At 43.1% G+C, this 26813-nt stretch overlaps 1 protein-coding gene across 1 annotated transcript; it reads right to left on the minus strand.

Annotated features, from left to right (window-relative positions):
• Window positions 1-323: 323 nt before the first annotated feature.
• On the minus strand, window positions 324-26813 carry CDR2 (cerebellar degeneration related protein 2). Its single transcript, XM_082714709.1, has 5 exons — window positions 26444-26813; window positions 17934-18046; window positions 4048-4196; window positions 3629-3790; window positions 324-2184 (listed from the first exon to the last, which is right to left on the minus strand). The coding sequence occupies exons 1-5, from the start codon at window positions 26520-26522 to the stop codon at window positions 1320-1322; spliced, it is 1368 nt and encodes a 455-aa protein (XP_082570835.1). The 5' UTR covers window positions 26523-26813; the 3' UTR covers window positions 324-1319.

Here is a 26813-nt window from a genome sequence, read left to right on the forward strand (position 1 = left end):
CTCATTTTAATGTTTAAATATTATGAAGTGTCTTTCCTACAATTGAATGGTAAAATGTTTTGAGCCAAATGCTATTAATTCAGAACCAGGTCTGACATTTCTAAAACAGTGAACATTTATATATAAAGTATATACATTTGAAAGTATTTTTCAATCATATATAGTTATTCTAATGAACATATTAACATGAGAATCCCAAATGGGGGAAAAATGGAAATAAATTATGATCAAATCTCAGAGCTATCTGTTGGAAGAAAAAAAATAGAAAGTTGGTTATAACAGTATAAAGGCTTCAGCTTAAAATAAGTAAGTGACCCATTTGGTTCATTTTCATAGATAGTTTTATTTGGTTTTTAGAAAAATAATATACAATAACTGGAACTTCAGTTCTTTTAAATAGTTTTAAATTAAAAGTACACAAGTGAGAAGAGGAGTGGATTCCCACAGGACAATACTGTTTAGTAGAGTAGCAGACAGGAATTTCTGCAGCAAGTCATTTCTAGGAACCACAGGAACTGAGCAAGTCAGCTTCCCCACCTTGGACAACACAGGAGTGAGGGGTTTCCTCTTGCTTCTTTAGTTTGACTTTGAGAATGATTTACATAATTGCCTATGCTACCCACTACAGCTTTGAGTAAAAACATCTGAATGGAGGGAAGCAGGCCCTCTAGGGCCTGTGCGAACAAGCTGGCTTTGGTCAAACCAGAGCTTGCCTTTCAGTTGGGTTTGGTTTCAGTTGGATTTAGATGCGTTATGATTACTTGTCAGTCACAGCTCAACTGGTAGCAGACGTAACAAAACTCAAGGCTTGGAGTATTTGTTAATGCCATTTATTTTGGATTAGGCCCCTGCTTTCTCCTGGACATTCTTCTTAATGAGTTCACAGTATCCAACAGTGTTTGTGAAAGCTACTTCGCTTTGGCAGCCATCTGACTTCCAGAGTTGAGAAGGGGGCAGTAGGAGTTGCCTTAGTTTTGTTTGGCCCCTATATACCCCACACCAGCTACTTTGTGCCGCAGCAACTCCAGGCCTGCTTCCCTTAGGAGCACGATCTACTGTCCACTGGTTCTGGGACTTTTCAAGGAATCATAGCCTCATCAGTGCGCCAGCCAGAGGCCAGTCTGTCGTGGGGTTTCCTGAGGAGCGTAAATGGAACCGGACTGTCGAGTGGACACTGGCAGCCACCTCCTTTCCCCGCTGCTGCTCGCAGCTGCTAAATAAGGAAAGTGACGAGGCCAGCGTCACAGCAGTGTCAAACACTCGTCGGATCGGGACAGGTGAAAGCAAGGGACAAATTAGTAGCAGAGCTGGAGGCTGAATTAGGAATGAGAGGAAAGAGTTCGGTATTTTGTTCTCTGTTCATCTATTTCCTGCTTAGTTTTCTTGATGCAACTAAAGATCTGCTTAAAGAGCGCTTTGTACTCCGGAGGGGCCGTGGTGGTGGGGGAACTGACGCGCTCTGGGGTGGCAGAGGCCGGCTCCCAGCTGCTGGCGCCGGGCTCGGGCTGGGCGTTGGTCCCGGCCAGGTCCCTGGCCAGAGCCCTGGAGGTCTGCACCGCCTTGTGGGACAGGGAGTCCTCCTCCTGCTGACACTTCTTCAGCAGCTCGTCGTACTTCACCTTCAGGGCGCTGTACTGAGTGTCCACCTCGTGCAGAAGGGAGATGCCCCTCTGCTTCACGGCCCTGGCCCTCCGGATGCAGGTCTCCTCGTGGCCCCGCACGACGTCCCCGCCCGCCAGGCTGCTGAGCACCGTCTCACTGCTGCTGCGCTTGAGGGGCTTTCTGTGTGCCTCTGGCCCAGGCAGGAGCATCTCCTCCAGCAGGCTCTGGCCATGTTCTCTGAGAGGGATGAACAGAGAGTCTGGCACCAGCTTCTCGACTCCATTCACAAAAGGATGCTCCGACTGCAGCATCTGCCGCATCTCGGCCACCTCGGCCTCCAGTTCCAGGGCCCGCGCTCGGTAGGCATCCGCGGCGCCCAGCTGCTGCTCCAGCTCGCTGTTCTCCCTGAGCACGAGCCCGTACTCCTCCTCCATGGCCGCCCGCTTCTGCCGCTCCACGCTCAGCTGGGCCTGCAGCATCGTCACTGTTTTCTTCAAATGCTCATTTTCTTCTTCGTCAGGGCTTTGCTGGCTTTGCAAGGAAGTGATCTTCTCGGCAAACACGTGGTCATACACAAAGTGTCTGAGAGAAAAATGTTGAAAGAATGTATTACCAAAAAAAGGTGTATATGTTATACAGGTCAACTGGGAATGAAAAAGGGAGATTAATTTTTTCTTTCAACTCAGTATTTTTGAGGAACTGTGACAGTGATCAATTTTTTGCCTTTTCTGTACAAGAGCAGTGGTTAAAATGTAACTGTGCAAGGCTAGCAAATAAACACATGTAAGAAAACATAATTTTTCTGACTCTTTTTTTTAACCATTGAAAGTACTACAGAGGGACACCTGGGTGGCTCAGTTAGTAAAGCGTCTGCCTTCAGCTCAAGTCATGATCCCGGGGTCTTGGGATCGAGCCCCGCATCGGGCTCTCTACTCAGCAGGGAGCCTACTTCTTTCCTGCCTGCTGCGCCCCCTGCTTGTGCTCTCTGACAAATAAGTAAAATCTTTAAAAATAAACAAATAAATATTAGAAGTACTACAGAACACCCATTCTCAAAGACCAGAGGTATGACTGATACCTGTCAAGGAAACTAGAATGACCCAGTGGTTCTCAACCTTGCCCGCACATCAGAATCACCAGAGCAACTTTTCAGCGGCACCTAGAGATCCTGATTTAGGCCTGAGGGACTCATTGGTATTGATGTTTGAAAAAGTCTAAAGTGACTTGATGAACAGTCAAGATCGAGAGTCAGAAGCCAGTAGCTCTCCTGTGCAGAGTTGCTGGTAATTTTAACTGTGTTTATTTGTGTGATTATCTGTGTCTGCCTCTCACGGAGACTGGAAGTATGAGGGCAGGGACTGTATTTTGCTCGCTGCCCCTCCTGTCTGGCACAGCACGTGCCATATACCAGGTGTTCAAGGAGCAGTTCTTAAATATGCCGTCTCTTAACTCTATATTATAAAGGCATTTCTGTAGGCAAAAAGCTGGTCTCATTGAAATTTCCAATTTTTTCCACTCTATGAAACACAACTCCCAAACCTGTAGTCTCTCAGAAGCACTGCACCTTAGTTTAGCTAAGAGTTAACAGGAAAAGCACTGAAATGAATACTCCCAAGACCGCCAAAAATAAGTTTTTGCAGAATTACTAATACCTAAGAACTCTACCAGCTGTATGTCTAAGTGGCTTTGCTCAAACCACTTGTAGTCTAATTGCCAAGTGGCATTTTTTTTTTTTAAAGATCTTATTTATTTATTTGACAGACAGAGATCACAAGTAGGCAGAGAGGCAGGCAGAGAGGAAGGAAAGCAGGCTCCCTGCTGAGCAGAAAGCCCAATGTGGGGCTTCATCCCAGGACCCTGGGACCATGTCCCGAGCCGAAGGCAGAGGCTTAACCCACTGAGCCACCCAGGCGCCCCTCAAGTGGCATTTCTTAAAAGGGTCCTTTCAATCTACTGAAGTCCAGGATGTGTTGCGGACACAAGATACTCCCCTGCTCATCAGTGCCATAAAAGGGCAGGCTCTTACTGGCGGAGGTCGTACAGCTCTTTCAGACACGAGAAGCTGGGTGCCGATTTCTGGTCACACTTCCCCTGGCTCCTTCTCCCTTGGCCAGATGACTTCAACTCCTCCACTTGGCTCTGGAGGTGATCAATGTTGTTTTGTAGGCATTCGATTGTTTCGGTCAGACTGTGAGGAACAGACAGAAGCCATTTGCTGCTTGTCATGTTAAATTAAGGGCATAAGCAGTGAGGAGAGATTAGTTGCCAGCCATTCAAACTGGGCTTTCTTAATTGGAAAAGACTTCTATTTAATCTCTACTCTCCATAAAGAATTAAATTAAACCATACCCCATATTGACCGAAACCCACTACAGTCACATTCTATTCTAGTTTATACTAAATGACTTTCCCCAGGGCTTCCTCAATGGGTTCTAGAAAATTTACCTCAGAATCTTTTGCTGCGAGGCCTTGCTGTCAGCAACTAGCTTTTGATTTGTTTCTTCCAGTTCCCTTGCCGTGACATCTAATTGCTCATAAACCTTTGCATGCTGTTCGTTCATCTGCCGTAGAAGCTCCACCTGCTTGGTCAGATACTGTAAGAGAAAAGGATTGCGACCAGGTTATACATTAAACAGACAAAATACCTACAGTGCTCTAATACAGACTCTTTGATTCTCCGACACCAACTGGGTATCCTACAATTAAATTCTGATACTACTGGCCTGCAGTCACCCCACTAGAAGGGCTCGTTAAAAGGGCTCGGTCCCATGTCACTGTCCCACCATAGACACCAGGTGCAAGACCCAGAAGCCACCTGCACTTCTGATCAATCAGCTGCAAAACTGAAGGTCCCCACAATCTCCCCTCAAGTTCAATAATTCACTGCATTAACTTATAGAACTCATGAAATCACTTTATTTACACTGACTGCTTTATTAAAAAGGTTAACTACATGGAAGCTCTAGAGGCACAGGGCCAAGGACAGGCGTGGAGAGGCGCACCGAGCCTCCAGGTCCTCTCCAGACGCACCACCCTTCCAGCACATCCGTGAGCTGGATTGTTTCAGGGGTTACTGAAGCTTCACTGCATAGGCACGTGTGACTAAAGTCAATCTCCAGCCCAGCCCCGGTCCCCCCACCCCAGAGGCTAGGGGTCGGACTGATGGTCTAATCCTCTAATAACATGGTTGTGCTCCTTCTGGCAACCAATCCCCATCCTATCACTTAGGGAATTCCAAGTGTTTTAGAAGCTCTGAGCCAGGAGCTAGAGATGAAGATCAAATACATGATTTTCATTATGCCACAATGCCACAGGTTTATCTTATGTAAAGAAAAACTTTAAATCCCAGTTAAAGTACTTGTCTAATAGGAAATAAGTACAGGCCATCCTTTACATGTTTACCTTTTTTTTTTTTAAAGATTTTATTTATTTATTTGACAGAGAGAGAGATCACAAGTAGGCAGAGAGTCAGGCAGAGAGAGAGAGAGGAGGAAGCAGGCTCCCTGCTGAGCAAAGAGCCTGATGCGGGGCTCGATCCCAGGACACTGAGATCATGACCTGAGCCGAAGGCAGTGGCTTAATCCACTGAGCCACCCAGGCCCCCCACATGTTTACTTACCTTAATACTTACCAACATCCAACATATCATGAGGCTAGTCTACTCTTACAAAGCACAATACATGCATAAAACTAATATTCAACAAGAAAATCTAAAGAGACTGACAATCCCTCAAGAGAAAAAGCAATGGTACATGATTAATGTTTAAGCAAAAATATCATGTTTTACAGAATTAAGAAAGCCTAAAGTAGAGAATTTTAGGGGACTTTTTGTCTGCGGAAAAAAAAAATCCAATTTTTTTTCTCCCAGGGAGCCATTCTGGACCCAAAAATGGGGAAAATAACATTAAGCAGAAAGAGATATTTAGCTTACTATGATTCAAAGATTCTTATTTTTAATACTGTGAGAGTGTTATCACTATAATCCTCCTTATCCATGAGAAATATGCCAGATTATTTATTTTGATAATGCTAAGATTCCTTTCTAAATAGCCAAGGATAAAGGGAAATAATCACAGTCTTCATGCTTCAGTGTTAAATTACATTGGTTCCCTCTCCTACTCAACTCTAACAGAGGACAATGAAACACAGTATTTATTTCAAATGAAATATTCATAATATTTCTCTGGAGCGCGACTATAAAGAGGAAAAAAACGTAGGTTCGAAGCATCACCAATGATCAAATGGCAACAGAACAATGACATGGCTTTAAATTCATTCTTTCCATCCACCCATCCATCCATAAATCCATCCAGGCTTTATGCCCAGAGTGGAGCCCAATGTGGGGTTTGAACTCACAACCCTAAGATCAAGACCTCAAAAGTCAGACATTAAACTGACTGACCCAACCAGGTGCCCGAAGACATGGCTTTTATTTATTTATTTATAAAGATTTTTTATTTTATTTATTTGACGGAGAGAGAGAGAGACAGTGAGAGCAGGAACAGGAGCAGGGGGAGTGGGAGAGGGAGAAGCAGGCTTCCCGCTGAGCAGGGAGCCTGATGTGGGGCTCGATCCCAGCATCCTGGGATCATGACCAGAGCCAAAGACAGACGCCTAACAACTGAGCCACCCAGATGCCCCAACATGACTTTTATTTTTTAAAGATTGATTGATTTGAGAGCGCGCGCGTGCGCGCACGTGAACACAGGGGAGGGCTCGAGGGAGAGAGGGTCTTAAGCAGACTCTGTGCTGAAGATGGATCCCAATCTCATGACCCTGAAATCATGACCTGAGCCCAAACCAAGAGTCAGACACTTAGCGGACTGGGCCACCCAGCTGCCCCAAGAAAAGTGTTTTTAAAGTCATGTCTTGGGTACCTGGGTGGCCCAGTCCATTAAGTATCTGACCCTTGGTTTCAGCTCAGGTCATCACCTCAGGGTCATGAGACTGGGCCCTGCAGTGGGCTCTATGCTCAGCAGAGTCTGCTTGGGATTCTCTTTTCTCTGTCCTTCCCACTTGCTCTAATAAATCTTAAAAACAACAACAACATCTTTCTTGGAGCTTTTTATACAACTATACCGTTGATTCTTGAATAATGTGGGGTTAAGGGCACCAGCTCCCACAGAGTCAAAAATCCTTGTATAACTTTTGACTCCTCCAAGACTTTAATAGCCTACTACTGACTGGAAATCGATAACATAAATAGTTGATTAGCACATTTTATATGTTTATATGAACTAGATACCATATTCTTATAATAAAGTAAGCTAGAGAAAAGAAAATGTTAAGAAAATCATGAAGAGGGACACCGGGGTGGTTTAGTTGGTTAAGTGTCTGCCTTTGGCTCAGGTCATGATCCCAGGCTCCTGGGATCGAGCTGCCCCCACCCCCCTTAAGGCTCCCTGCTCAGTGGGGAGTCTGCTTCTCCCTCTCCCACTGCCCGTCTCCCTGCTACTGCTCGCTTGCTCTCTCTTACATAATAAATCTTTAAAAAAAAATCATGAGGAAGACAAAATCCATTTACACTACTGTTCTTCCCACTCCCCCTTTTTAAATTAACGTACTAAATATTATTTGTCCCAGGGGGATAGGTCTGTGAATCATCAGTCTTACACGATTCACAGCACTCACCATAGCACATACCCTGCCCAGTGTCCATAACCCAGCCACCCTATACCTACCTGTCACCCCCCAGTCACCCCCCTCAGTTTGTTTTGTGAGATTAAGAGGAATTTGAGAGGCAGGGGGGGGAGGAATCGTTGGGGGTTGGGAGAGAAAAAAATGAAATAAGATGGGATCAGGAGGGAGACAAACCATAAGAGACTCTTACATTACTGTTCTATATCAGGAAAAAGAAAAATCCTTGTGTAAGTGGACCCACACAGTTCAAACCTGTGTTGTCAAGGGTCAACTGTACAACTGTATTTGCAAAGCTAATAGACTTCCTTCAAAGACTGTGCTAAATGATTTTCAGTGGGCTCTTTAAAAGACAATGTAGCAAAACCTTATAGGACCTTTTAAAATAATCTAGTTATCTAACTTGGTAGCAACGTGTTGAGAAAACAACTCTCATTGTGTTTGAGAACTCTCAATGTGTTGAGAAAACTTCAACTCTCTCATCTGAAACTCTTGGGGCCAAAAAGGTCTTTGGAAAATTCTTTAAATTTTAGAAAGACAACATGGCACATACACCATACACTTTAAAACATCCTCACAGTGAGGTGAGGGCAGCACCCTCTAATTGACATTAATATTTCTGCACTGAAAAGTATGAATAAGGATTATAAACAGTCTCACATCATCAGTTCAGGTTAGGGTTTGCTGCTAAATGAATTTGCTGCAAGCTTAAGAAAAAAGTAATCTTGTTTTACAGAGCCCTTTGGGTTCAGAATTGAAAATAAGGGGTTGTGGTTCAATGACTAACCTATCTTTTAAGACTTAAAGTATTAAATACGGGAAGTGAGCACACACCGACCACAGTTCCTGTAAAAGCTTGTGCGTGTGTGTTCTTCTCCCTCAGTACCCACCAGCTTCTCCTAGGAGGAGGTCCTTAATCCTGTCCTCTGGTTAGCAATGTCATAGCAGATTCCTGTCACTAATGGGAAGGTGTTCAATCTCTTAGGAACAAACGTTTAGAGTACAGGGATACATACATTAAGTTCAGAAATCTCACAAGCTACTTACTTTTATATCAAGTATATGTCTCAAGTATTCTTTGGAACTGATTCACAACAATTGAAAAAAGGCTAACGCATAGACCAGACACTAATTATTAATTTACGACAGGAGCTGTCTCTGCCCAGTGATTAGAATAGTCCCATCCTCTTAGGACACATCCACCTCGCAGAGTGCAGATGCGAGGTCAGTTCCCACAGAAAACTGTCGGTGGGCAGAAGATCAGAGAAAAGGGCCCGGTGGGAGGCAGCAATAGCTAAGTGCATAGGCTCTGGGGTGAGAATTTGGTTTGAAGTTCTGCTTCACCACTTCTAACCAGGTAACCTTTGGCAAGTAGCTTAATTTTTCTCATGCAAGATTTCCTCATCATCTACCGCACAAGGGTTGCTGTAAGGTTCAACTGTGTGAAGGGTTCAACATGGCATGGGCATATGGTAAAACTGTTCAGTGAGACGCAGCTGTTGTCATCTTACCTATAGTTACGGTTTGAAAACAGTGTGCTAAGATTCATTTGGGGGCTTTATTAAGCTATAGGAATTTGGGCCCCTTTCCCCTAAAATTCTGAGTCAGTGGGACTAGAACAGAGCCAACACTCTGCATTTTCAGCAAAAACCCCAGGTGATGTCAGTACAAGTGGTCCACGGATCACACTTATTAGAGAAATGCTGATCTTGGACCTGGAAAATCCTGGGTGTCTCCCCTTCCCCAAACTACTGCCTCTTTCTCTTGGGTCCAGGAGGCATCAGCATGCACTTGGATCAATAATGATTCTTAAGCTTAATGTTTACTCTTTCCCTCCTTAGGGCTTAGTTTGGCTGTAGCTCTTCACTAAGATGAAGCGATGTTACAAATACCCCGGCAGCTTTCTTCGCAAGCGTCACTTCGTACGTTCCTAGTCACACATCCCTGCAATAACACACTGGCTGTCTTGACCTTGTGTGCGGCTTCCTCAGTCTACCTAAGTATGGACTCTTTACAGACGGCTAATTTTAATCTACTAAAAAACTAAAGTTATTAGAACTATTATGGACAATTCCAAACACATAAATGGGGGAAAAAATGGTTTAACGGACCCTCACGTATCCATCGTCCAGTTTCAACAATTACCAATCTTGTTGCATCTCTACTTTTCTTCTCTCCTCATATCCAGTCATTTTAAAGCAAAACCAAGACATCTTAAATCAAATATACATATTCATGTATTTCTGAGAAAAGACTTTTCATTTTAACTATGTTCTAATCATACCTAAAAGAACCCCAATAATGCCTTACTATCATCTACTTGCGTTTCAGAGAAAATTAATATTTTCCCATCTGTCTCTTAGGCGGCTCTTCTAGCGTCACAAGGCAGCTGTTAATTCATTCTTATGTTACACTCGGTGTACCTTTATCGTGAAACTGTGGAGTTACCTCACTCTAAGCAAGCCCCCCTTCCTTTCAGGGATGTTTTTGCCGGCTGGCTCCATCTAACCAGCAGTTCTCAACCTGCGGGCCACAGACAGAACTGAGAGCATCTATGAATTTGGGTGAGGGAGAAGTTACATCTTCATTTTTCTCTGGTTTCTGACATTTAGCACTTCCTTTGATTTTGAATGGAGGCAACAAGCCATCAGTAGTATAATGGGGTACCTAGGACTTCATCGCCAACAGAAATCACAGGTTATTTTCATATAATTGGATAGTGGTGGCAGAAATCTTGATGTATTGGTTACATTCATCACTATTTGACATTAGTTTTTAGACTGACAATTAGATCTGGGTATTTAATATATTAATAACAAAACACATTACCACATCAGACACTTATTTTTTCAATATTTTGATAGGCATTTCAATATAACAGATTCCCTTTTATTCTACGTATTTTAAGGCGATTATCACAGACCTCACTAGGCAACCAAAGGGATCTATGACACAAAAATGGTTAAGAACTCTGACTGTCCTTTAGGCCTCTGTTCAAGTGTAAACTCTCCCAAAGCCTTTCCAGACCACGCAAGCAGCACCCCCCCACCCAAGGCACCTTATTCATTTCCTTCAAAACAGCACAACAAACCACCAAAACGCTTACCTGTCAGTGTCCAGTCTTTCTAACCCTCCGTGAAAAAGAAAGCCTCTTTTCTCTTTAGTCCATTTAGCACAATTCCTAACACATAGTAGGGATTCACAAAAATATTGGCTAAATGGCAGTTTCTTTAAGTAGGTTCCACCCCCAACGTGGGGCTTGAACGCATGACCCTGAGATTAACAGTCGCATACTCTACCGACTGAGCCAGCCAAGCGCCCCAAAATGGCAATTTCTACACCTCTATTCACAACAGCTTATCATGCTCTCTACCACAACTAAGACGGCTGAAATATTCAGACTTAATTGAAAGACTCTAAGTAGGGCTTTGGTTATAACCCTCTTGGGAAAATGTCCTAATAGTCACAAATTCCCTCCCCTCTTGCCCCAGTTATAGACTTCTCTGTATTTATTCCCATGGCACAGATACTTCCCAGTAATCTGAAAGACATTTATAACTCCCACCAGCTATTATGTGGACCCCAAACTGTTGCCCCCTTTTATTATTTATTTTTTTAAAAGATTTTATTTATTTATTTGATAGAGACAGAGAACAAGCAGGCAGAGTGGCAGTCAGAGAGAAAGTGAGAAGCAGGCCCCCCACTGAGCAGGGAGCCCAATGCGGGACTCAATCTTAGGACTCTCGGATCATGACGTGAGCCAAAGACAGGCGCTTAACCAACTGAGCTATCCAGGCGCCCCACTGTTCTTATTTATTTATTTATTTATTGTCAGAGAGAGTGAGCACAGGCAGACAGAGTGGCAGGCAGAGGCAGAGGGAGAAGCAGGCTTCCTGCTGAGCAAGGAGCCCGATGTGGGACTCGATCCCAGGACGCTGGGATCATGACCTGAGCTGAAGGCAGCAGCTTAACCCACTGAGCCACCCAGGCGTCCCGTCACTGTTCTCTTTTTAAAGATATAATGTTCAGGGGCGCCTGGGTGGCTCAGTGGATTAAGCCGTTGCCTTCGGCTCAGGTCATGATCTCAGGGTCCTGGGATCGAGTCCCACATCGGGCTCTCTGCTCAGCAGAGAGCCTGCTTCCCTCTGTCACTCTCTCTCTGCCTGCTTGTGATCTCTGTCTGTCAAATAAATAAATAAAATCTTAAAAAAAAAAAGATATAATGTTCAAATTAGAGTTGTAGCCAATATAAAGGAAACAAGTAAATATTCAAATAAAGTACGAAGAGGCTACAGCAGTCCCCCCTTATCCACTGAGGATACATTCCAAGACCCCTAGGAGGTGGCTAAAACTGTGGATAGCACTGAACCCTAAATATACAACTATGTTTTTTCCCCTATATGTACATATACACCTATGATAAAGTTTAACTTATAAATTTGCCACAGCAAGAAAGTAATAAAATAGAACAATTATAGCAATATGCTGTAACACAAGTTATGTGAATGTGGTCTCTCTCAAAGGATCTCATTGTGCCGTACCGCACTTCTTGTGATGATGTGAGATGATAAAATAGCATGTGACGAGATAAGGTGAGTGAGGCAGGCACTGTGACACAGTGTGAAGCCACCACGGATCTTCCGACCATGTGACAGAAGGAGAATCATCTGCTTCTGGATGGGGGCTGACCACAAAACTGAAACTGCGGAAAGTGCGACCACAAACTGGGGAGGTGAGGAGGACTAGTGCATTAAAAAAACAAAACAAAACTACAGTCAAGTCCCCCTCGTTTGATATATAAACCTGTAATAAAAACCACAATGAAACTATCTACAAAGAGCTTGTGATGTTTTGGTCTTAGAGGACTTGGCTTTAAGGACAGGGAGGTTGTTTTCACATGGTAGTTTAATCTTATTATTATTAAATCAAAACGAATCAGAAAAGCCCTTTACTCCTCCGAGAATCTGTAATAGGTTACCTAACACAGACGTCTGACTAAGTTGGTCAGCAACTTAAAAGAAAAATTACTAGCTCTCTTATCGAGTATTGATACAGGGCCAAAGAATCAGAACTCCGTGTCGGCAGACACTGCTTTAAAGCTTGTCTTCCAAAGTTTTAAATCAGTATTTACCAAATTCTTCCTGAATCTAGAAGAAAATGTGTTCACTGATTTTCTACCCTTCATTTAAAGGCACAGATAGGGACGCCTGGGTGGCTCGGTTGGTTAATCCACTGCCTTTGGCTTAGGTCATGATCCCAGGGTCCTGGGATCGAGTTCCATATGGGGCTCCCTGCTTGACAGGAAGCCTGCTTCTCTCGCTGCCTCTGCCTGCCTCTCTGCCTGCTTGTGTGTTCTCTCTCTCTCTCTGGCAAATAAAATCTTAGTAAATAAAAAATAAAGGCACAGATAAACTTCTAATGTTCTGGTTTTCTCCATTTAGAATCTTTGAAACATGGCCTCAAATGAATCTGACAGGACTGCCAAGATCCCAAAATGCAAGTGCCAAAAACTGCTCAAGTACAAAAACATGTGTCATAGTAAATAGCAGAAAGGGAGATATTTGAACAAAACATGGGGAGGGGAATACGAGAGCAGCAAAAACACAGGCAAAAGTGTCAATGTTATAGGCAAGAGTATCAAAGTTTAAGTTCCATGAGTTACACACACGTGTCTTGGAATTTGCATGGAGTGCCCCCTTGACTAGGAGTACAAGGTTCAGATTATGCACAAAAGCTATAAATAGGTCACCTTAACAACTGAGACAAACCTTTAAAAAAGAGAGGCCAGTAAGATTTTATTAGCACCTACTTGTACCTGCAGAACTCTGACAGGAATGCAGGAAAAGAGAGAGACAACACAACTAAAAACACGTAAGGAATAGAATGGAAATTTGGCTTTTAGGCAGTATTGGGATTATCACCCAAATCCTCTAAATTTAGTATCAAAATGACCTTCTACAATACTCAAGAAATATTTCCTATTACCTTTGAAAAACCTCTTTTCCCTGGTTAAAATATTTCCCCTGTAGGAAATTTAAGGGGGAAAAAAGGGCATGAATATGAAAATAAAAACCTCCTATAATATAATCTCACTATTCAAAGCTTGGCTTGTTTTTTAAGATCGATTTCACAGTAACTGAAAAGATTTATTTTTTTCTGAATTAAGATCCTTTCATTACTAGAATTCTTATAACATGGATCAGCTGTGCAACAATTTATACTGTCTAAAATACATACACTTACATAACCTCATCCTCTCAGAACAACCCTGTGCCAAAGTAGTGCAAGCATTCTTATCACCATTACACAGCAGAGCAAACACGGTTTTAAGAGGTAATTTACATGCCTAACATCTCCAGCTATTTGCCATAGAATCGAGGGCTTAAACTTCAATCCCCTAATGCTGAGGCCAAAGCTCCTTCCATCACCTTAAAAAATGTCCAAAGGTATAAACCCAGAGTTTAGGAATCATTCGAAGCGCTTTGCAAATTGTTCATCTGTTCCTCTCTTAAGATACAGACTTTAGGGGTTACCTGGCTGGCTAAGTTAGTAGAGCATGTGACTCTCACATCTCAGGGTCATGAGTTCAAGTCCCATGTTGGGAAGAGTGCCTACTTAAGAAAAACAAACCAAAACAAAAAAACAACAGATACTGATTTCAACAAGTATTTACTGATGATGGATGACCATGGATAAACACAGCAACAGCCTTCAACAGTGCAATGGGAAATGGGCAGAGGGGCTGGAACGGATCAATAAATATACAGTAGAATATTGGTAAATGCAGTAAAGGAAGCACAAAATGCTTTAAAACTTCCAAGGAAGACATAAGCTCTTGAAACCAGGGAGGTCCTGAGGCCAGCAGTGAATCATGTCACAAAGGCTATAGGCATCTCTGAAGCCAATCATTACTTTCAATAGTTTAAATTTTTTTACATTGAAAGCAATTACTAAGGGGGGCCGGAGTGGCTCAGTCTGTTAAGCGTCTGCCTTTGGCTTGGTCATTATTTCAGGGTCCTGGGATTGAGGAGCCCCACAGCAGGCTCCCTGCTCAGTGGGGAGTCTGCTTCTTTTTCTCCCTTTGTCCCTCCCCCTGGTTTGCGCTCGCTCTCTCAAATAAATAAAATCTTTAAAACAAAATGGAACTGGGGCTACTGTGTAGCTCAGTCAGTTAAGCATCTGCGTTCGTCTGGGGACATGGTTCCAGGGTCCTGGGATCAAGCCCCAAATCAGGCTCCCTGCTCAGCGGGGAGCCTGCTTCTCCCTCTCTCTGTGCATATGCATTCTCTCTCCCTCTCTCTCTCAAATAAATCAAATCTTAAAAAAAAAAAACAAAAAACACTAAGAAAAAATACTGATCAATTTTTATGAGGATTATTTGAAACCCACTCAGTCTTTGAAAGCATATTTGTAGTTCTCCTTACAAAATACCCTTGACAGTTTCCTGGTTGTCTATTTCTATAATGTCACAGTTTGGGGGACTTTATCCTAGTATTTTCACCAGTTCTGCACAATTCTTTATCCATTCTCAGTAGTTTGTTCCAGTAGCATTCTTCTGGATTGTCTCATTTCAAATTTTTCTGGGTGGCTGGATAAGGACTGACCTTCTGATTTTCAATTGTTATCTTTTCCTAACTTTAAAAAATGATCATGTATTACTTTTCTAGTAAGGAAAAGTCCCAATAAACAATCTGAAAAGTTAGTTTAAACTTGTACAAGTGGTAAAGTTCAAACAGGCTAAATCTAGATGTTAGAATACTGGTTAGTGGGAGTGACGACAGGCAGAGCTGATAATGTTCTCATTTCTTATCTGGGTGTTGGTTGCATCAGTACACTTTATGAAAACTCATTCAACTATATATTTAGGATTTATTTTTTTCTGTATGCATATTTCAATATAAACTTTACTTATAAAAGAAAAAAAACCGACATAAGGTTTGAATTAAAGAAAGAGCCCTTATAAAGCTTAGAGGGTTCCTGAAGTTCGCAATGATAAGTAACACATAATGCAAGGGTCACCTTTTAGTAGGGAATTAGGCTCTGTGGGTGCCTGCTTCCTTTTATAAGAGCATCAAGTTTTTCCTTGCTTTAGACTACTGGAAGTTTATGTTGTGACTTGTAAGTCCGCACAGGAAAAGCTGTGACCTGAGCTTTGACAGTGGTGGTGATGGGGCGTGGGGATCCCTCTGGCTGGTAAGCATGTTTAACCGGCCCTGCCATTTCATCTCCCCATTTTGTCCCATCCCCACTGACTTTCATAAAGTAATTCATAAAAATAAAGAAGAAAGCCAACTGCAATGGCAGAGAAGAAATCTATGAAGGTGCTGTTCTCAATCAAAACACAGCTTTGGATTAAGAGTAAAATGTTGAGGGGTGCCTGGGTGGCTCAGTGGGTTAAAGCCTCTGCCTTCGGATCAGGTCATGATCCCAGGGTCCTGGGATGGAACCCGCATCGGGCTCTCTGCTGGGCGGGGAGCCTGCTTCCCCCTCTCTCTCTCTGCCTGCCTCTCTGCCTACTTGTGATCTCTCTCAAATAAATTAATAAAATCTTAAATTAAAAAAAAAAGAGTAAAATGTTGAATGCTACAATGATTTATGAACTAGAGGACGGCAGCTCTATTATGGAAACAAGAGATTCAAGAAAATGGTGCCAGAATATTCCAGGCTGAATTTATTTGAATGGCTTATACATATATTTAACTTAACTTTATATTTAATCATTAATATCTGAACCGGATACCACATTTCCATTATACTTTGCAACATCTTACAGAAAACAATAGATGGTATTGTTATTTGTAGATTTATTTTTAAAAGATTTTATTTCTTTATTTGAGAGAGTGAGCGAGTGAGCAAGCACGAGAAGAGGGTCAGAGGGAGAGGGAGAAGTAGACTCTCTACGCCCCACCCCCCACCCCGAATGGGGAGCCCAATGCGGGGCTCGATTCCAGGACTCCAGGATCATGACCTGAGCCGTAGACAGATGCTTAACTGACTGAGTTACCCAGGTGTCCCTGGTACTTGTAGATTTAGAGAATATCAAAGATCTGTTGATTTTTTCCCAATGTCAACAATTTGTCTTAACTGTTTAATCATCCTCAATACCATAGGGTGGGGGAGTTAGGAAATAAGTAACTTAGATCATAAAGGAATTATATTCATGATCTCCTGTGGTAACAAATAGGCACCTTTCTTTTACGTACGCAAATACTTGTGCTTTTTTCACTTATACTTGGGAGATACTCTAAAGTATCAGTTATAGTGATTTAAAGTGCTTTGACAGAAAACACCAATACAGTGTATTAAGACTATGTTTCTACCCAAAAACAAATAGATGTATCTCACAGTATGCGACAGTCTTCATGTATATGCCCTAGGATTGCTCTATGAAATCTGTATGTCTATGACATTAAGCAGGGATGAATTCCTTAACAACATGACACTCGGTTAGTTTTAACAGTTTTAAAAATGCCTGGTTTTTCTGCATTTTTAGGTTTCTGGCCAACTGTACAATTATGGGTAGGCATGTTCTATGCTCTTTTGATATAGAATATGCTAAAAATCGTAGCTGATAACTTTAGTATCATTTAAGATACAACTTTCTAGAATCATGAGTCTATTTCCCACAGAGCCAGTCACATCACTGACTATATTCATAGATCCTGATGGAGAGGATCTACTGTACACACATATCTTAAATATGGCTCTTATGTAAAACTAAGGATATTGAGATTACGAATTTGCCTTATTTTTTTAAGTTTTTATTGTTTTTAAGGGTGGATGGGGAAGGACAGAGGGAGAGAGAATCTTAAGTAGGCTCCATTCCCACCACAGAGCCCAAAGTGGGGCTTGATCTCACAATCCTGATATCATGACCTGAGCCAAAATGAAGAGTTGGAAGCGTAATGAATGAGCCACCCAGGTGCCCCACATCTTGCATTTTAATGCCTTACTCTAGTATCTTTCATTTTAGTTTGTTAATCTGGGGGGAAAAATACTCTTAATTTTAAAAAAATCTACCAAAAATGTAAATAAATTAAGATCATAGCAAGGACAAAGAGATATCCATTTTATGATTTTTTTTTTAAGTAAATTCTACCATATTACAGGACTTGAACTTAAAACCCTAAGATCAAGAGTTGCATGCTCTACTCACCAAGCCTGCCAGGCATCCCTGATTAATTCTCTGAATGGCACAAGAAGTTTAAACACATTATGAAACCGGGTACTGCAACTTAAAAAATTTTTCCTTCTAAACCCAAATTTAGGATGGTGTTTGGCAGTGGTTGGAGAAGAAAGTGAAAACAAGGAGGGGGCCTCAACAGTGCGGGTAGTTGTTTCGTAAGCTGGGTGGTGGGTGCACAGGTGTTCACTGTATTATTTCCTTATCCCACTTGGCATATCTGAAATATTATGTAATTCATTTAAAAGAAAAAAATGAAGCATAATATTCACAACTTTATTGTTTTTACATACTGGTAAATACTGGACCATTTGCTTCTAGTATACTTCACCAAGGTGAAGAGAAAAATTTCTTTCATCAGGCATATATTGCGAAAGCATAAAGAAAATATAAATCATACGCCCCACCCTCTCCAATGGTTTTTGGAAAGTGCTATCTTAGCAGAACATGATTGGTCAACAGTGGCAACATGCCACAACTCCCAGTGTAATGCTCTTAATGAGTAAATTACCTCAATTTCCTGTAGCTGCTCCTGATTGGTTGTGTACATCTGCTGAAGAGAATCCTCCAACTCTGTGTTCCGATCCAGTAGCGTCTTCCCCAGTTCAGCAGCAAGTTGGAGATCTAGCACAACAAGTGAATTTTAGGAGAATGCAAATGATCTCACTTCAACATTTTATATAACCCAGTCCTTAAAATAAGAATGAATCAAGACCTAACCCAACACATAAAGTCTAAGATCCCAGCGGAAGGTGGAATAGCACAGAAAGAAACTGGAGTTCTACTTAAAATTCTGTTGAGCTGGGTCTCTCTACTAGGTAATGTGTGCTCTTATGTAGCCTTACTTGTAAGACTGAAGAATAGTGATCTACTTTACAGAGAAGTATACATTAGTTTGGAAATAATCATTCACCATGGTAATGTCTAACATCATAATTATTTGCTCATGGATTGGACTTAATTCATAACCTCATTGTCTGCTTTTTTCCTGGAGACCTTTGAGCCAAAATATAGGTATATCTTTCAATAGTCTCTGAAGTTCCCATGAAATCTGGCTGCTATGAATTCAACTATCAAAGTAAAATTTGTGTTACGGATCCTGGCCTCCTAAGGAGACTAAAAATTAAGGCAAAAAAAGGAAAAATACACCAGTAATAAGAACACAGCCCCAGGTCTCTCATTTTTTTCCCTTCTTCATGTCCTTCTCCAAAACGAGCAAACCAGATAAACAGCGCAGTGACAGTTTTTAAGGTAATTACATGTCAGTAGCTTATACTTTGATTTAGTACAAAACTGTATTTCTATTTTGAACCTCATTTTTCAACTCTCTCTCATCTTAGGCATATATGTACACAAGACAGGATTTGTCTATACCCTGGAAATAAAAATTTAATGATACAAACAAGGACACCAGTATAATAAGACAGGTAACTGAAACACTTACTTGCATAGCAAGTTGCATGGTAGGCCCTTTAACATAGTGAGAAATGCACTGAACTGAGGAGCAAGGCCTGAGCTCGAGCTCTGACTACCATTTACCAGGTGAACACTTTCAGTATGGGGACTTTAAAGGTCCCTACACTTAGTATTTTTGTCTAGAGAGAAGACGGCCCTGTCAGTGTAAGATTGTGAACATCAAATGAAATTATAAAGGAGGACTTCAGAAACTATGCTGCATGCAAAGTCCAAGTATTATTAGTATGCACTGACTCACAAACTAACGTTTTTATTGCTAGGTACTATGCTACTAAGCTTTAGCTATAGAACCATGCATAAAATGGATGAAGTTCCTGTCATCCAGACACTTCCAGAGACTAACAGGAGAAACCAGACAGCAAATAAAGAAATAAATTTGCCAATGGGATAGAACACTTTTCGTTCATAAGGGCATGCATACATTCATTATTAATACCAGACACTGTTCTAGGCACTAGGTATACAAGTATGAACTTAGCTAAAAAATTCCCTGTCCTCAGGAAGCTTCTATTCTATTGGGAGAAACAACATAACAGACTATCAGACAGACAGTATTAAGTGCTAACAGGGGGATATGAAGAATGTGCATGTGGAAGGCTGAACTTTAAGAACACGTGACAAGGGTGACATTTGAATCAAGATGTGAAGGAACTGACTAAATGACCCCATAGATCAATCAAGAGAACCAGCATTCCAGGCAGAGATAAAACAAGTACAAAGGCTCTAGGAAGAGGCGTGACTGGAGCTAATACGGAGTCCAAGGAGGTGGAAACAAAAGTGCATATGGGGGGGGCAGAGATGGTGACAAGTCAGAGGGGCTCTGAGGTTCCCCAGCCAGCTTGTGTAAGGCCTACGAAGGTCAAGATTTTGGCTTTTACTCTGAGTGAAAGGGAACCCAGAGAAAGCTTTTGACAGGATGAGTGGCCACTGTAAACACGCTGCAAGAGACAAGACGGGAGCAGGGAGGAGGCTGCAGTCGTCTGGGTGAGGGTGGCGGCGTGGACTGCACGGGCGGAGATGGAGAGAAGAGGCAGGAATCCAGACACAGTTTAAAGCAGAGCTGAAAAGAATTATCGACCAATTAAATGTGATGTGTGAGAAAGAAAAATAGATTTGGTGATCATGAATAAATTTTTAGAAAGGGAGGTCACAAGGAAAATCTGAGGGGACATTTTAGCTGAGGAATGAGGATCTTGCCATATAAACAAGCCAGAGGAGGCACTGAACAGGGAAGAACTTAGTAGAGCCTAGGACCTGACCAAAAGCCAGTGTGACAGAACCATGAAGGGGAGAGTGGGAAGAGAGGAAGCTGGAGGGGAGGCGGCAATCAGAACATGCAGGATTGAACCCATGGTAAATAAAGAATGTTTAAATTTTATTCTAAGCATGATGGAAAGTCATTTTACTTCATGTCATAAAAAGTAATATGAAAAAATATTATGAAAAGAGGGAACCTCACTACATATGCTCTTTAAACTTTAAATTTTTAGAGGTTGACAAATAAGGTTTTGTGTTTACTCATTACTACCTACATTAAAACATAACCTAGAGAAAGTAGTAAAAGAAAAGCCACAACTTTTATTACTCGGTCCTGTCCATTAGAGTGCATAATTAGTATTCTACTTGGTTAGTTTTCTCTCACTGGGAAAAAAAAAAATGAAGCATCAACACCTACCACACACTACTTCAGCTCATTTTAAAACATCTTACACCCATTTATAATAAATCAGTCTGTATGCCGGTAGACAGGTGTTAAAATACATTCTCTCATGATTTAAATATTAACAACATCTATTAATGTGGGTAAGAACTCAGATAACAAGTCTATGAAATAACATCTTCTATTCACAAGGCATAGAACCTTTACAAACAGCTCAAAGCATTTAAAAGACTTTACTTTTTCTATCTTTTCAAGGCACTTAGCCTGGATTTTCAGTGAGGCAATTTGAAGCACAAAGATGCTAACTGACCTGACCAAATCAACATGATGAGTCACAGCGAAACAGAAACCTCTGTCAACAGGTTCTAACTTCACAGTCCTCATACTGGGAGCACGCCACAGGGAGGTGTTTTAGGTAGGGAGTTCATTTCTCCTTGAGGTACTTAACCTTTTCACTTGTTTTTGGAGATAGCAATGAGAAATCAGAGTTGAGCTACTTGGCTTTTATTGCCTGCTCAGCCAGGGAAAGCACACACAATCCCAGGCAAGCTAAATTCCCATTTTCATTAAATGCAAAAGGAACTATGCTGATGCTCCAGAAATCACTATTCTGTTCTCATAGGACATGTAATGTGTATACACAGCCCCACAAAGAGCCACTGTGCTTATTTAAGACAAAGCATATAAACATTACCCAAACATTACTTCAGGCTCTCCTGGCCTGTTGTAAGATGGTAATTCCTCACTGGGAAGGACTAGAGACTCACCAAAGATTTTTTTTTTTAAGATTTTATTTATTTATTTGATAGACAGAGATGACAAGTAGGCAGAGAGGCAGGCATAGGAGAGACAGGCAGACAGGAGGAAGCAGGCTCTCCAAGGAGCAGAGAGCCCGATGCAGGGCTCGATCCCAGGACCCTGGGATCATGACCTGAGCCGAAGGCAGAGGCTTTAACCCACTGAGCCACCCAGGCGCCCCACCAAAGGTGTTCTTAACTAATGATCAAAACCTGAGCCAAACCCTCTTCCAGACTCAAGACTAACTTGAGACCATCTTCTACTACTTTGATTCAGTTAAGAAACCATCTATCTACTCCTTAATACACAGCCAGGAGTGGCTTTCCTGCTCTGGCTGCTGCAGAAGGAGATGCCAAGCACAGCACTGTGCCAGTAAACAGCAAGCAGAAAAGAATTTGAGACTTGTCCTTATCTCAATCCTTATTTCCAGTTAAACAAAGCCCCAACCTGGTTCAGTAACCTGAGGTCTCAATCTCCTAAATATTTCATAAAAGTTTAGGGTAGAATTCTGGCAAAACAAGTCTCAACTACAAATAAGTGTCTGTGAAGTCACACTGCATAATAGGATATTACTTCATCTGTTAGTTTAAAGACAAGGGTCTTTTTTTGGTCTTTAAAAAAAAACCCTCATTTCCTGTTGTGTAGCATCTGGCTTCCATAACCAAAAGGAGCCAAAAGTTGGCAGTAAGCCCAAGAAGTGTTTCTAAATAATGAGTGGGGGGAATGGGAGAATGCTCAATGTCCTTTATATTTTTAATTAAGGCACAAAAGGAAAGGTAACAATACAGTTTTGAAGCCTTATGTACCTGATCATCTCTATTTCTCAACAAGAATTTTCATCAAGAGGTTGTCTTTTCTAAATCCTATTGAACTGAGCTAGGCAGCCACTAAAAATACCACACATTTACTGCTGGCTTGAGAATTACAATCTATCAATACCTTCCTATGTTTAATATTTCACTAATTAATCTTTGCAAGTGATAATCTACCTTAACAAGTGTAAAATGTAAGCTCTAAGCAGGTACTCTACCCAATCCTATGCCAAAGCAAAAGATTAGCTCTGGCAGTTGAGTGATTTTTTTTTTTTTTTAAAGGATCTTTAGGGGCGCCTGGGTGGCTCAGTGGATTAAGCCGCTGCCTTCGGCTCAGGTCATGATCTCAGTGTCCTGGGATCGAGCCCCGCATCGGGCTCTTTGCTCAGCGGGAGCCTGCTTCTCTCTCTCTCTCTGCCTGACTCTCCGCCTACTTGTGATTTCTCTCTCTGTCAAATAAATAAATCAAATCTTAAAAAAAAAAAAATAAATAAAGGATCTTTATTCCAGAATTCTGAAACTTTTAAATTCCCCTGCTATTATATTTTTATTTTACTTCAGTTTTCACAAACTGTGAGGACAACATATTCCCGTGTTAGCTGTAGGCTGCAGCTGTAATTCAACAACATTAGGGCTGACAGCTTTTCCTATTACAAAATCAAATGCGTCATTTGGTGATGCTTCTGTGTAACTCCTGTTGCCAACGTTACTATAATTGGGAAAGCAAAAAACCTGAATATAAACATCAGAAAAATGATGGTGCCAGGGGCACCTGAGTGGTTCAGTGGGTTAAGTCTCTGCCTTCGGCTCTGGTCATGATCCCAGGGTCCTGGGATCGAGCCCCACATCAGGCCCTCTGATCAGCAAGGAGCCTGTTTCCTCCCCTACCCCTCTCTGCCTGTCATCTCTGTCAAATAAATAAAATCTTTAAAAAAAAAAAATGATGGTGCCAGTTTTTTTTTGGTTTTTTTTTGTTTTTTTTTTGACAGAGAGATCACAAGTAGACAGAGGTAGGCAGAGAGAGAGAGAAGCAGGCTCCCTGCCGAGCAGAGAGCCCAACATGGGACTCGATCCCAGGACCCCGAGATCATGACCTGAGCCAAAGGCAGCAGTTTAACCCACTGAGCCACCCAGGCGCCCCAATGGTGCCAGTTTTAATGACCCTTCAACAACGATTCAGCAAATTAGTTGTACGCATGGAAAGTGTACTCATCATGAAAAGGAGAAATATGAGGGTTCCTTTAAACTAAGATCTAATTTGCTGATCCACCTAGTAGGAACTTGAAACCTTATTCCAAGCTTGCACAGCTCACCAAATGACAATTATAATAGCAGCTGGACTAAAAGAAAACTCCGTCTCTGAAGTCTTTCCACCTTGTTCTCGGGGCACATTTCAAAGCAAGCACCATCATTACCTGCACAGAAGGCTCCTGCTGTCCCAGAAAGGATCTTACCCATAGAGATCATTGTCAGTATTCTTACTGTGCCAACTCAGCCCTCTGACAAAAGAGTCTCTTTATCAAAGTGTTCTGTAAAAGCAGAGGGTTTTCTCCTTCTGCCTGCACAAGCTTTACATGTTTCTAACAAGGTATAAATGGTGGACCACATCCTTCCGAGGTTAGAATTTTTCCGCAATTTTAATTTAAAAAAGAATTCCCCAGCAAATTTGATGTGGTCGATTTACTTAAATAATGTTTCTATTGCTAAAGGAAACAAGTTTATAGTTTAATGACTTTGAAACATTTTTAGCAGCTCTCTCCAAACAAGGCTTGCTCAGTAAACTTCATAGTGAAGACTTAAAAAAAAAAAAACAGATGTCTGCATTTGATAAAATCCCATTAGATGTGCTTATCAATCTGTTTAACAGGACAGAGTTGTTTCCAAACTGTATGCAGCATCAACTATCTACTGAGGGCCTCCCTTGTGCCAGGCACTATAGCTGGGCACATAGCAGGAGGCACTATCACCAGGCTCCACTAGTAAACAGATTCCTAGACTGTCAATTCCGGGAGTAGGACCCTATCTATTCTGTCTTGTGGATAGGCACTGTGACCGCGGTGCCTAGATGAATTCCTGGCACAGACTCAATAATAAATTCTTCAGAAATTAACACACTTAAAAATTCTTTAGAAGTTTAGATGTTCTGTATATGTGTACATGTTAATTTTTAAAAGTTGGGACAAAGATATCCTTTTATTCACCATACAGACTTCCTTCTTCTATAGGCCATATTCACAAGTTGTGATTGTTGGAATTTCACATCTATTCCTACCCCACGCACTTGGGTTTTGACATATAGGGTTAGATGTAAAAATCTTTTGAAAAGCAGCAAACAAATCCCAAATGCAAACTGACATTAAGGAGGTTTGGACCTGCGCTCATTATGGTTTCATTAAACTTGAACAGCTGAGGGCTCTGCTTTGATCAGAGGTTAAAGAGTTCCACATGTCATGGCAACAGGTTGCATCTGTTTCCCATAGACTGAAATCTTACAACTGGTCGCTCCTAACAACTTCCCACAGGGTAGAAGTGCACTGTGGATTAAAGCGCCCGATGGAAGGGAGCCATGAAAACAGTAATCCTGTTTTAATATTTGTTGACTCAGGTCAACAAATATTAAGACTGAGCCTCTATTATATGCTTAAGTTTGTTAGATTAAAAAAAGGGGGGGGGAGAAGCTTCACAGATCTATGCTTGTTAAAGAAAAATATTTAGCTTTGATTATACAAACTGCTTCACTTATTGTAGGGATATGCTGCAACTGTGCAGTGGTTGCCTCATTAATCCTGGAGAAAGTATCTAACTAGGCCATCAATCCTTATGGGGAATTTTGAAAACAGGTTTGTTAAAGCCTAAGACAAATCTGCCTTGTGGACACTGAGAACATATGATGGCAAATACTGCACTGCAGTCACTTAACAGCTTGGGCTATTTCAGTGAAACGGTGAACCACTGTGGTTCAAGTGACTGTCCACGACATATCAAAAATCACCTTTCCCCCAAAGAGCTTGCCTGTATTCAGAAAAGGCAAACAAAACAAGTCATTCAAGCCTGCATCTCCCCCGCCCCCCACTCCCTGTTCCCACCCAGTTCAACGATGACCACGAGCCAACATCATGGTTATTTCATATTCAACTAAAGGAGATGTTAATTCTCAGTGCAAATTTAAAGCTGAAAAAGTTGATTTTCCCAGAACTGCAGAGACAGAAGACGCCTGAAAAAACTTCCCAAGGAGTGTTCAGTAGAGTAGCTAAGAAAGTTTGCTCTCAAGTTTGGCGTGGAAATCCTAGCCGCCCCCCAAACGGTAGCTAGTCTACGTCCACAGCTCGATGGGAGGACAGAATGAGCACCAGTAATAAGAACCCACAAAAATTTGCAAAATTTGCAAAAATTTGCAACCCCAAATGCAAATTCCCTCCGGTTAATACACATCAACAAGGTCGGGGCACTGGCTCCACACGGAAGGCTGCTCTGAGAGATCTCTCTGGAGACAGCTTCGGCAAGAGAGCCAAGGCAGGCCAGGATCTGAGTGTCTTGTTTTTAACGAAAAAGCGAGGGCGCGAACTGCAAGAAGCCGCAGAGGCACCAGTGCCTCAAGTCACTCTCCCTTGGCATCTATGCACAAGCCTCCCCCACCCCCCCAAAATGTTTTCGACTTCCTAACACCCAGCTGAAGCAGCTGCAAACCGGTGATAAAGGAGCGATAGGGTCTAGGCAGCGGCTGCGACTCCTCGCTCTGAGCGTGTGGGTTCAAAACGTGCACTTGACTCGGGGCGAAATCGTTGGGCCGTTGTGGCCTCGCTTTCCCCATCTGGGAAATGGGGACCAGGGTTCCTCTCGGAGGCATGGATGGAGAGAGGGGGAGGTGGGCGGGCCCGGCACGGTCCCTGCCACCTGGCGCGGCGACCCCTGCCACCTGCCGCAGCTCCTGCTCTGGGAGGGCTCGGGGAGGGCTCGGGGCGGGCTCGGGGCGGGGGGTCCCCGAGGAGGCGCGGAGGCCGCGGGGGTGCAAGCCGGGAAGGGGCCGTGCGGCGCCTCCTAGGGACGCGGGGAGGATTCAACCAGCCCAGCCGCCGAGCGCTCCCGACCGGCCCGGCCCCCGCGCAGGAGCGGCCCGTGCCCACGCCAGGTGAGCGCCGCCGGCCCTTCCCGCACCTGGCGTCCACCCGGCGCCGGCAGGTGCAACTTTTTAACGGCTTCGCGCCCGGGAGCCTCCCGCCGGGCCGCCCGCCCGCCCGAGGTGGGGTGGGGGTGGGGGAGCGACCGCGCCCTCACCTTGCTGGAGGTCCTGGTGGTCGTACCACGGCTCGTCCTCCTTCATCTCAAACTCCTCCACCAGGTTTTCCGCCAACATCTCGGCCGGCTCCTCCGGGGGCAGCGGCCCCCGCCGCCGCCGTCCCGCCTCAGCCGCTGCCCCGGCCGCTGCCCCGGCTCCTCCGCCCTCAGCCAGAGCCGCCCTCGGGCGGGACGCGACGCCGCCCCGGCTCCGCCGCGCCTCCCGACCAGACCTACGGACGGGCTTCCCGGCCCGCCTCGAGCCGCCCAACGGCCCCGACCGCCGGAGCCCCGGCGCGAGCGCCCCGGGCGGCCGGCACTCGGAGCCGGCTCCTCACGCCGCAGCCGGGCCCAACGTGGCACTTTGGCA

This window comes from Mustela nivalis (assembly GCF_964662115.1).
Source record: "Mustela nivalis genome assembly, chromosome: 19".
In the NCBI taxonomy this organism is placed as follows: Eukaryota; Metazoa; Chordata; class Mammalia; order Carnivora; family Mustelidae; genus Mustela; species Mustela nivalis.

Bases quoted from the DNA above. Each gene is read 5' to 3' on its own strand.
- CDR2 (XM_082714709.1), bottom strand. From the start codon at position 26,522: ATGTTGGCGGAAAACCTGGTGGAGGAGTTTGAGATGAAGGAGGACGAG. The intron at 18,047-26,443 runs GTGAGGGCGCGG...TTGTTGTGCTAG, and splicing joins CCACCAGGACCTCCAGCAAG to ATCTCCAACTTGCTGCTGAA. The intron at 4,197-17,933 runs GTAATTTACTCA...TTTCTCTTACAG, and splicing joins AGCAGCTACAGGAAATTGAG to TATCTGACCAAGCAGGTGGA.